An 11,478-nucleotide genomic window follows, 5' to 3' on the forward strand; every position below is an offset into this window, starting at 1 on the left:
CCCGTGACAAACGTAGGCAACCCTAGGCGCGGGTGGCTCTCACCTCCTTCCTTGTTGTGAGATGCAGTCCCCTGAGGCCGGCAGGCTGGTCTCACTGAGGCTAGCTCTGAGGCCCGGACGTGGCCACAGCGGCCGGCACGGGGTCTCTGGGAGGCCCTTGATCAGCAGCCACCGTCCCCACGGCTGGCTCCTGCCACTCGGTGGCTTCCCTGGTCTTGCCTGGTGCTCTCGGCCCCAGAGCCTCATTCGGTGACTAGAGGGCAGAAGGAGCCGTTTAAATGTGAACCAGGGGTGCCTGGCTGGCTCGGTCGGTGGAGCACGTGACTCTTGATCTCAGGGTCATGAGTTCGAGCCCCATGTTGGGTGTAGAGATGATTTAAAAATAAAATCTTTAAACGTGAAATGTTCACCCAGAGACGGTGCTCAGGGCCATCATTGGTGCCACGGGCTCCTGCTGTCCCCCACGTCACTCGGGCCTTTGAAAGCCGACAAATATCACCTGCTGGCCGGTGTCCTGGCAGCTGGTGGTCGGTGTGCGGCCACACTCCTGCCTCCCTCTCCCTGGCTGTTTCCGGGCTGCCTCCCCAGGCAGGGCTGGGTTCTGGGTTGTTCTTCTAAGAAGGTGGGTCTCCCGAGCTTGGAGCCATAGCAGGGCCAGGCACATGAGCCTCCACAACCGTCACTCGGCAGGAGAGTGGTGACAGGCTGGCCACCCCCTGGCTCCTTTGTTAGAAGCCTCTAGCCCCACCCTTCCCTCTTTGACCCCACTGGCCAAGGATGCCGGTTCCAGGGAGCAGGTGTGGCGACGAGTCCCTGCCTCCACCCGAGGACACCTGTGGAGCTGCGCCCCCTCCGCGCAGCCGCGGGAGCCCACAGGACAGCGTCCACACGTGGCCTCTCAACCCCCTCCACCCCAGGCCCAGGCCACATGGGACCACAGAGAATACACCACCGACCAAGGGACTCATGTCCAGGATAGTCTGCCCAGGGGGGAGCATCAGAGTGAACCCTAACGGGGCACGCGGGACACAGGAACCCGTGTCAGCAGACCCCACGGTGTCGGGGAGGGGACGCTCCGGCTCAAGTCCACAGCACCATCGGCCTCGCGTGAATCCCACGTGCGGCGGGGCTGTCCCGCCAGGCCCCCGGGGCTTTCGCGCCACACACACACACACACACACACACACACACACACACACACACGCTTCAGGCCGAGAGTTCCTGGAAGTCATGGTCTCCCTCCCACCCTGATCAGCGCAAGGGCCGACCGCCCCCGGAGTGTATCTCCACCACTGCCACACAGAGGGAGGCAGCCCCAGGCCCGGGGCGCCCCCGCGCCTTCATGGTGCACGTTCCCCAGCGCACCCCGTGGCCTAGAAAGCGTCTCTGGACCTACGACCTTCTCTGTCAGGAAGGCAGCCGGCGGGAAGGCACTCCTGGGAACTGGCACACTTCTCATCCGGGCCTCGCGGGAGCCGATGGCCCAAGCACTGCGCCCACGGCGTCCGTCGGCCGGTCTCCAGTGCGGGCCCAGACAGGATGAGCACCGCCTGCACACGGCGGGGACTTGTAGCCCTGTCACTCTTCTCACGCCTGTCCTCGGCGGCCTCCCGGAGTTCCAGAAAGTGCCGTAGCCACCACCTGGTCCCAGGGTGCCGAGCACCCTGGAGAGCTGGGCCCCCTGCCCTGACCTCGCCCAGAGAGGCGTCGTGCTGGACACAGCGGCCAGTGTGCCAGACCAGCAGAAGAAGGCGCTTCGGCCCCCAAAGACCCACCGCTGGCTCCTTCGGGCCGTGCCTGGAAGTGACTCCAGGCCCTGCAGCCGTTGGCTTCCAGAAAGCCTGATCCCGGGAGCCTGGGACCTGGGACCCGGCAGGCTCCTCCGGGCGCCCCCAGCATGTCCGGCCCGTGGGGCGTGGTGCCTTCGGTGCAAGTCGCAGTGAAGGTTTGAGCTGCCCGCAACGTCCCTCCTGAGGGCCTCCGAGGACAGGCCACCCTCACTGGCCTCTGCCCCTGGCGGCCTGCTGACGTGTGGATGCTTGGGGGGTGGGGGGCAGGGGTCCAGACCCTCCCTGCGACAGAGGACCGCCCGCGTCCCAACAACCTGCTGGGACGAGGGGCTGGATCCAGCCTGCGGACAGACAAGAACCTCAGAGAGGAGGTGGGGGGGGGGGGCAGAGCTGGGAACCCTGCTGAGGACCCCACAGACTGAGGCCTTGGGCACCCTGCTGATGCCCGATGCCTGTGTCACACGGGAACAGCTCCTGGGGCCTCACAGACACGTGTGCACACACACGCACACACACGGGCTGTGAGGACACAGCCCAGCCCGCACGTGCACCCCTGCTCGGCCCCCCCCCCCCCGCTCATTTCCATCCTTCCGCCCCAGCCCCTAGGACCCCTCCCAGCACCCAATCCTCCGGCATGCCCCAAGGCGTCAAGGACTCTACTGCGTGTCCTACAAGCTGTGTGGGAAGGGACAGCATCCCCCGTCAGTGCCCTCATCTCACAGGGGATGTGTCCACCGGACCCCAGGTTAAGAACCACCACCAGCTTTAACAATCAGGCCTCAAAACTAGTTGTGAGTCCCCCTTCGCTGGTTCCATCGGTTGGTCACCGATCCAACCAGACGTTGGGAGGTTGAGCGTTTGGTCTGAGTTTCCACAAGGCCATGCTGTGAGGTTGCCCCAGGTCAGGATGTCCCAGCCACGCCCCCCCCCAAAGAACGCTCCATGCACTGATGCAGGGGCTGGTGCTCCCAGGGCGAGGGGCCATCTGTCCCGAGCCCCAGCGGTGAGGTCCCGCCGCAAGCAGTGCTCCGAGAGTTTTGGTCCCTGGGGCTTGGGCTTCCTGCACCTGATGGCACCGGAGGGCACGGACGCTAACCCTCCTCCAACCCCCAGGGATGGGCGTGCCAGGGGCCGCACTGTTTGGGGGGTTCTCGGTGCTTTTCCATCTAGTCCAACAAGCACCGCGGGACTCCACCGCGCACGTGCCACAGGCAGGCACTGTGCAGGAGCACGGGCTGGCTCCCACCTGGCCCCCCTCTCGGGGCGCGGTCTGACAGGGTGCGGGGCCCTCCGAACTGGGTCGTGAAACCAAATCGGCTACAATGTGAGCTCGCAATGGAGATACATACGTGGAGTCAAGCACTACTGAATTATTCTTTGGAAGGCAAAGAGTACAGAACACACGCATACAAGGAGACTAAGTAGAATTACAAAATCTGTGTACCTGGAGGTGCCTACCCTAATTGGAAGCTGCTGCTCAGGCAGGTGGGTGGGGCCGACAGCCTGGCTCTGGGCCAGCTGTCATCCCCAAGGTCCTAGGTGTCAAGGGAAGAGCACAGTGATTTCTTCAGGAAAGAGAGAGCTTTGGTCCTTGCAAGTCCTGCTCTGGTTGAAAGAGGGGCAGTTCCGGGAGGCCAGTGGGGAGTGCGTGGGTGGGTGGGCGGATGTGAGGCTTCACTGGGAGGTAAGGCGGCCAGGATGAGGACAGAAGGACGGGAAGCAAGAATGGGTGGGGACAGCTGCGCCCCTCTCCAGCACTGCACAGGTGTGGACACCGAGGTCCTCCTCTGTGGGTCCTCCTCGGGTCCAGCCCAGACACAACACTGTGAGTCCCAGCCAGTGAGTGTGCATGACCCCAAGGAGGGCTGACAAGTGGGTGGGGTCACTTACTACTGCAACCCGTCCCCCAAAGCTGTTCCAAGGACCCTCGGGATCCCAGGGGCATTTCCGGGATGAGATTAGGAACACGCCAGTTTCCCTAAATAGTGTCAGTAGCTCTCTGGGGATGAGGGAGGGCATCTTGGCTGGTGGCCACACAGTGGGTGACCCGGTGAGGAGGGACAGTGTGGGTGCAGGGCTGGCCCAGGTATCTACAAGCCTTATCTATGTCTGGAAGGGGAAAGAAGGAAGAGAAGGTATAAATAGAAAGCTTGCGAGGCCACAGAACAGGTGAATAAGCAGAACGCAGCCACGTGTCCTCTGAAATCCACACACACAACAGCACGGTGCCAGGCTGTGGCCCACAGGAGAGACGCGTGCCTTCCGTCCGCACACCACCTGCCCTCCCATGCTCTCACCCAGCAGCAGACAGGGGGGCACACGTCTCGTGTGTGACTGGCAGTGTGGGCCTGGGTCCCCATGCCCCCGCTTCCTAACTTCTCAGAGCCTCCATTTTCTCATCTGCAAAACTGTAGGGACCTAAGACACTGTGTGACACGGCCCTGTCCCCCCGCTTCTCCAGAGGTCCCCATCAACTTCACCTCGCCCAAGCCCACAGTCACATGGCACCTGGACCTCAATGGCACTGCCAGGCAGGCAGGCGGGCCGGCCAGCACACAGCCATGGAAAGGCCCCGCAGCTGTCGGGGACAGGCTTGGTGCTGCATCCACTCGCCCAGGGAATGCCCTGTCTGACCCCTGAACTCCTGAAGCGTCCACACCGAAAGGGAGCGTACACTCGGACGTGGCTCGAACGCGTCATTGCCGCACAGGAGGGACATGGCTGCCCAGGGTCACAGACTGGGCAGAGCGCACGCACTTCCCCCTCTTTGACTAAACTTCCCATGACCGCGGGTCGGACCCCCTTGCAATCCCAGAATTCCAGGCTGTGTCCTTTCTCCCCGCCAAATGAGCCTCCTGGAAGCTTGGGCCACCTCCTGGAGCCCTGTCCCGGGAGGGAAGGAGCCCTCCCCAGCCTTCTTCCCCTGGGAAAGGCCTCTCGCCCCCAGGCCGGCTGACCCCCGCCCCCGGCACCACTCTGGCCGGTCAGCTGGGTCGGCTGTGGAGTTCAGGGCTCGCGCTCACCCATCCTACCGTTGCGGGTTTGAGCAGGAGGTGGGGCGAGTGTAGCCAGCTGCGGCAAGGGCTCTGCGCGCGCCTCCACCGCCGTGTGGACTGGAGCCCGGCGCGGCTTCCACCCAGCCCTGACCTCCGCCCTTTAGTCCACGGCGAGTGGGTGCGCCAGGCCCCAGGGGTCGGTGTGACTCGCGGCGCGCGCCAGGGCAGTCCCGCGGGGAGGACACGGCGGCCACGCGCTCCCTCCCCCGCGGCCCGCGCACCTGTCCTGGGCGTGGCCCCGCAGCCCCGCCCCGGCCGCGCCCCGCGCTGGTTGGCCCAGGCGGCGCGCTATGCTAATGAGCCAACCCTCCGGCCACCTGCCGGCTGCGCTGCCCGCGGGCGCCCGGCGGACGCGCGGGGGGACCATGCCGCGCTCCTTCCTGGTGAAAACGCACTCCAGCCACAGGGTCTCCAACTACAGGCAGCTGGAGACGCAGAGAGGTAGGGACTGCCCGGCTCCCCAGCCCCGCCCACGGCTCGGACTCCCGTCCCAGGCCGGGGGAGAGGAGTCACCTCGCCAGCCAGCGGAGCGGGGACGAGACCCCGGGTGGGTGGAGGCCTGCGAGCGCCTTGTCCACGTCGGGGGCCTCGGCCTCGCGTCGGGAAGAGCAGGCGGGGATTCCCTCCCCACTTAAGAGAAGTTTCCCGGCCCCCAGTCAGTCTGGGGGCTCTCCCCCTATGGCCTGGCGCACCCATCCCAGCTAAGGGAACCCTGGAGCCATCTTCCTGGTGCAGGAGGTGTGGGAGGGGTCCCAGGGATGCGTGGGGAGAGAGACGGAGGGAGGCTTGGGGCTGCCGTCCAACGGCTCCTCCAGGGCATCCGGATGGAAACAGAAGAGACGCGCGGGCTGTGTGTACCAAGGCCCAGCCCATGAGCCTTCCCCCAGGCCCCTCGGGTGCCTCCTCACCGCTCCGTCGGTCACCTTCCCCCCCCCCCCCCGTCACCCCTCACCCCAGTGGAGGTTGTTCAGGGCAGACTGGGCTGAGGGGCTGCAATCCTGCCCCCTCCCCCCAGGTGGCCCAGGGAGACACAGGTCCAGGGCTCAGGACTGCCCATGTCCTGGAGGCACGAGAAGGTCCCGGGACAAAGGCCTCTCGAGAGTGATCAGAGCCATCACCTCACAGCCCCTGAGTTGAAGACACCCCCCCCCGAGGAACTGCTGGGTAGCTCAGCGCGGGAGGGGAGAAGGGACCCGGAGGCGGCCCAGGAGTGGAGGGCACCCCGCTGATCCTTTCCGAGGCCGCTGCCTCCAGGGGGTGCCTTCTAGGACTGGGGTCCCGAACTCTGCATTTTGAAAACAATTTCACAAAATGAAATAGAACGGAAGGCATCCGAATGCAGTGCTCGGGTAAAGGAAACTTTCATTTTAGACACATACGTGATGGGAAATGGAGTTTATGTGAGCCTGGTTGTTAAAGCTTAACACCTGTTGTTTAGAGCCCAGTCACCGAGTGCACCCCCCACTTTACTCTTTGAACATGAGAGAGTGTCAGAGAGCAGCCCAGCCCTCCAGCACTCTCCGCTTCCTCCGCTCGTCTCCTCCCCCCTTCGGATGAGGGACGGAGGCTCCCGCTTGTTGAGGCTACCCAGGATGTTGCCCTAGGATAGACCGAGGTGCTGGGTCTGGGGCCCCTCCCTCTCTCTTTTCAAATAAGTGCCTTTTCAGGCCTTCCCCCCAGGGAGCCCCTGAAGTGGAGGGGACTTGAAAGTCTCTTCTCCCAGGAATTTGAGTTACAACAGCCCCAGAGGGTGTGTGGACGCATCTGAAGGGCCAGCAGAAGCACTCGATCAGGGCCACAGGCATAGCCGGCCCTCCCCTGCCCTCCCTCTGGGGTGGCCCCCAGCCCCCAAGCCCGGGTTTGGCTCTGGAGCCAGGGTGGTGGCTGAGTCTCAGAGACTTAAGAGAGGTGACTGTTTTTCCCAGTAGAAAGCCCCCAGTGAAGTGGGGTCCTAGGCTCTCTGGGTATCCCAAGCCTCTCTCTCCAGAACTTCCTTGGACTTTGTCTCTTAGCCTGACACTGCCCAGTCCCTCTTTCCAGGAGGACAGAAAGTTGGCATGCTGTTTTATAATTGGGGGGATTAAGTTAGGGGTGAGGTCAGGATAGAGCGGAAGGTGGGAAGTTTCCTTAAGTGTCCCCACTCCTCTATATCCTCACCAACGCTTGCAATTGGCTATTTGTAATTCTAGCCATCCTAGTGGGCACGAAGCAGTATCTTGCTGAGGCTTTAATTGGCATTTCCTTGATGGTTAACGATGGCAAGCATCTTTTCTGTGCGTGTTGGCCGTTTGTGTAGGTATATATATATATTTTTTTAAGTAATCTCTATGCCCAACGTGCGCTTGAACTTGAAACCCTGAGATCAAGAGTCACATGATCTACAGACTGAGCCAGCCAGGCATCCCGCCATTTGTAATTTGTATATCTTGTTTGGAGAAATGTGTATTCAGATCCTTTGCCCATTTTAAAATTATATATGTATACACACACACACACACACACACATATATGTGTATGTATATATATATACATACACATATATGTATATATATATACCGTTGAATTGCAAGAATTCTTTGTATATTCTGGATGCCATCGATTTAACAGATACATGATGTGCAAATATTTTCTCCCATTCTGTGGGTTCTTTCTTACCCAAAGCCTTGGCATGAAGGCAGGAATGGGACCAGAGATTTATTTCAACACATCTGGAGTAGGCAATGGGTTGGGGGCTGTTTGGAGATTTGGGGCTCGGGGGAAAAGGCAGAGCGTAACTCCTACCTGCCAGACTGTTTACCCTGGGGCCCTGCCGCTCATCTGTTCAGGCACAGGCATGCTGGCCCACAAATCCGGGAGCCACGGCCTGGGGACAGGCTGCCCCTGGAGGCCGTGTGGCACCACCGGGGACAGCCATCCAGCCACGCGGGAGCGTTGGCACTCACATCACCATGGGCGGGGGGTGATGGGGGTGACTGGAGGCTAATCAGTTGTCTTCACATGGTGGCCCACCGCCAAATGTCTGCTCTGAATTCGCGCCTGCGGGAGGCTGGCGAGGCTTTGCTGTGAGCTGGGCCTGAGGCGGGGCGGGGGTCAGGGAGGCCTGTCCTGCCGGGCCAGTAGGGGGGCCTCCGTCAGCCCATGAGAGCTATTCTGGGATCCTGTAAGACATTTCCTTTGCTTTTAAAGAGGAACTGAGGGGGCGCCTGGGTGGCTCAGTTCGTTGGGCATCTGACTCTTGATTTCGGCTCAGGGCAAAGGGCAACTCAGGTTGCTGAGTTCGAGCCCCCCATCTGGCTCTCTGCTCTCAGCTTGGAGCGGCTTCAGATCCTCTGCCCCCCTCCCGCTGCCCCTCCCCCGCTCGCGCTGTCTCAAAAATAAACATTTAGAAAAATCATAACAATAAAGAACTGAGGCCCCTCCTCTAGACCCTGTGGTCACTTCCCGCGCTGACACTGGCCTCGCCAGCCCTTCCCCTTCGTGCAGAACTGCTGATGACCTAGAACACAGGCTTGCGGCTGCACCGAGAAGGGCAGGTCTGAGGACAGAGTGTGGGGGGGCTCATGTCCACTTTCACGCTCTCTCTCTCCCTCCTCCCTTCTAGAAATTCATGGCGCCTGTTCTGCCTGCGGGGGGCTGGCGGTGCCCCTCCTCCTCCCAGACAAGGCGGCCTCTTCCACCCCTGGTGACCCTCCCCTGCCGTGGGACCGCACCTCTGCCGTCTGCCCCATCTCCCTGCCCCTTCCGCGTACTGAGGAAGCTCGGGGGGCCTCCGGGCCAGACCCCCTGGAAGGCAGCCGGGCGGACCTCTGGACCGGCCGGGCCCCCAGCGAGCCCCTCAAAGACAGCCTGAACCACCTCAACCTGCCCCCGCTGCGGGTTCCGCCCACGCGGTGGCCCCCGATCGCGGGCCCGGACGGGGGCCAGGCTCCAGACAGACGCCAGGCGGCCCCGGGGGGCCTCGGGCGGCCGCACTGCCACAAGCCCTGCCACCTGCGGGCGCCCCGCTGCTTCACCTGCAGGTTCTGTGACAAGGAGTACGCCAGCCTGGGCGCCCTCAAGATGCACATCCGCACGCACACGCTGCCCTGCCTCTGCTCTGTCTGCGGCAAGGCCTTCTCCAGGCCCTGGCTGCTGCAGGGCCACATCCGGACCCACACAGGTGGGTCTGCGGGCAGGAGGGCCCCGGGCAGGGGTGAGGGCGGGACCTGGGGGTCAGGCAGGGAGGGAGGCCTTGTAAACAAGAGGAGGGACGGCCACACGGCTTCTGCTTCCCTGCGTGCTGGTTTCCAAAGTCCCACAAACCAGAGGCTCAAACATCAAAAATGCCCTCCGTCCCAGCTCCTGAGGCCGGAGTCTGAAGTCCAGGTGTCGCAGGGCCGCGCTCCCTCCAGAGGCGGCAGGGGACGGTCCTTCCTGCCCCGTCCACCTCCCGGGGGCTCCAGGCGTCCGTGCGCCTCTACCCCCGTCCTCACACGGCCTCTCCCGTGTGTGTTTGTGTCCCGACCTCCCTCTGTTGTAAGGACACCAGTCCCACTGGACCGGGGCCCACGTGCTCCAGTGTGACCCCATCTTAACCTGATGACATGTAACCTTGATGACAAGACCCTATTTTCCAAGTGAGGTCACCCTCACAGGTACTGGGGATTAGGACGTGGACGGATCTTTTTTGAGAGGCACAGTTCAAGCCCTACCACCTGGCAAAGCGCAGGCTGCCGGGGCCGCGGAGGGTCTGACCTCCCACGTTGCGCGAAAGGCCTGGCCTTTGGTGGCAACCACGGGGGTCACACGGACGAAGGGCACAGACGAGGACTGGGTCTTGACGGGGGGCTGGGACCCCAGGGGCAAACCCATCCCTGGTGAGAGCGCACCAGAGCCGTGCGCTCAGACCTGAAGGAGGCCTGGGGGCCTCAGCACGTTGTCCGTACATCAGCCACCGCTGCCCAAAGGAGCGGAGGGGGGCTGCCTGCCCCAGGGCAGCTGGGGGTTGAACCACACCTGGCCCCGGCCCGCCAGGAGAGGGACAGGTGGGCACAGAGAGACCGAAGCCCAGGGATAAGGCTCACCGGGCTGAGGCCCACGGCTGAACACACGCCCCCGTCACTGGAGCCTCCCCAGCCCTGAGCCAGGGCTCTGTAAGTAGGACTGTTCTGAGTCACACCCGGGGGAGGCTGGAAAGAAGGGTTTTGCGGGAGCCTTTCTCCGGGCTGAAATTCCAGTCGGTTTTCCTCAGCTCCCCCCCAGGGATGTCTCTGAGCGTCCCACATCACACCGCCAGGGGCTCAGTGCTCCTGGTCTGGGGGCCCAGAGGGTGGGAGGCCCTGCAGGAGGCTGGCCGGGGGAGGGAATGTGCCTGGGCGTTGGGCAGCAGGGACGCTCTGGGCCCAGGGGGACTGCACGCTGGTGTTTCTCAGGATTCTATTGGGTGTACGACTGGAAGTCACTCCATGTGGGCGGAAGAGAACAGGTGACCTTTAAGGATCTTTTTACACTTGTTAAGGTTGTCCTGGGGGCCCAGCTCCCAACAGAAGGGCTTTGTCCAAATCCCTGGTCGCCCTGATTGGAGGTGGCCCAGAGGACACAAGGGTCTTAAGCTGTTCCGAAATGCCTGCCTCCATCGTAAGGGCCGGGGCTCGCCTTCCCGGGAGAGTCTGCAGGGGCCCAGCTGCTTTGCACCACCGGCCTTCCGTAGGCAGGGACAGCTGAGGGCTCCCAGTGTTGCTCAGGACCAGATCTGGGCAAAGGGCCCCAGGAGGGCTCTGGCAGAAACAGAAAGATCTAGCAAAGACCCATGCTAGCTCTTTCCCCTTGGAGAGGGCTTTAGATGCTGCAGTCCTGCCCAGGGGTGACATCCCACCCTGTCCCCAGGCAGCTCTGAGCCTGACCGTGGATGTGGACCTCGTGGCCCTAGGGTTTCCTTCCTCCTGGGGCAGGTGCCGGCCCCCCGGCACGTACCTCCTGGGGAAGGGTGAGGGAAGACCGATGCGTCAGAACTGCCGTGAGCATGTGGAGGAGGCGGAGGGGCTTATACATCGATAAGCAGGGGCGGCGGGGGGTTGGGGACGGGGGGCTCGGCCACCTCCTGGGGCGGACCAGACGGACACTCACCCGGCGCCCTCCCGCCCCCAGGTGAGAAGCCGTACACCTGCTCACACTGCGGCAGGGCCTTCGCCGACCGCTCCAATCTCCGGGCCCACCTGCAGACACACTCGGACACCAAGAAATACCAGTGCAACAGCTGCGCCAGGACCTTCTCCCGCATGTCGCTCCTGGCGCGGCACGAGGAGTCTGGCTGCCGCCGCGGCCCCTGACGGGTGCGGGCTCAGTGCCGGCGGGAGGGACAGGACCTCACCCCTCTCGGCACCCGTGATGCCCAGCGAGCCCGGCCCCACGCTCGCTCGGTGGGTTCCTCCTCTCCCCGCCGGCCACCCACTTCCGTCCAGGGCCAGAGCCGCCCGCGGGCTGTTAGGGCGACTGAGGGAAGACCGTCACGGCGACGTGAGCCACCATTCCCTGACTTGCCCTGGTTTCCGGTTCTCTTCTCCCAAGAGAAAAGGCCGCTGGGGGTGGCTGCCAGCTGGGCCAGCTCCTGCCACTCGGCCTTCGTGGGCACGGCCACCACAGGCTCACCTCCG

The 11,478-nt window shown here is 63.1% G+C and overlaps 1 protein-coding gene across 1 annotated transcript; it reads left to right on the forward strand.

Moving 5' to 3' along the window:
• Positions 1-5,196: 5,196 nt before the first annotated feature.
• SNAI3 (snail family transcriptional repressor 3) lies at positions 5,197-11,193 on the forward strand. Its single transcript, XM_030299749.1, has 3 exons — positions 5,197-5,287; positions 8,448-9,005; positions 10,973-11,193. Exons 1-3 carry the CDS (start codon positions 5,212-5,214, stop codon positions 11,152-11,154), a joined length of 816 nt encoding a protein of 271 aa, XP_030155609.1. The 5' UTR covers positions 5,197-5,211; the 3' UTR covers positions 11,155-11,193.
• Positions 11,194-11,478: the final 285 nt, after the last annotated feature.

The sequence above is a fragment of the Lynx canadensis genome, chromosome E2, assembly GCF_007474595.2.
Source record: "Lynx canadensis isolate LIC74 chromosome E2, mLynCan4.pri.v2, whole genome shotgun sequence".
NCBI lineage: Eukaryota > Metazoa > Chordata > Mammalia > Carnivora > Felidae > Lynx > Lynx canadensis.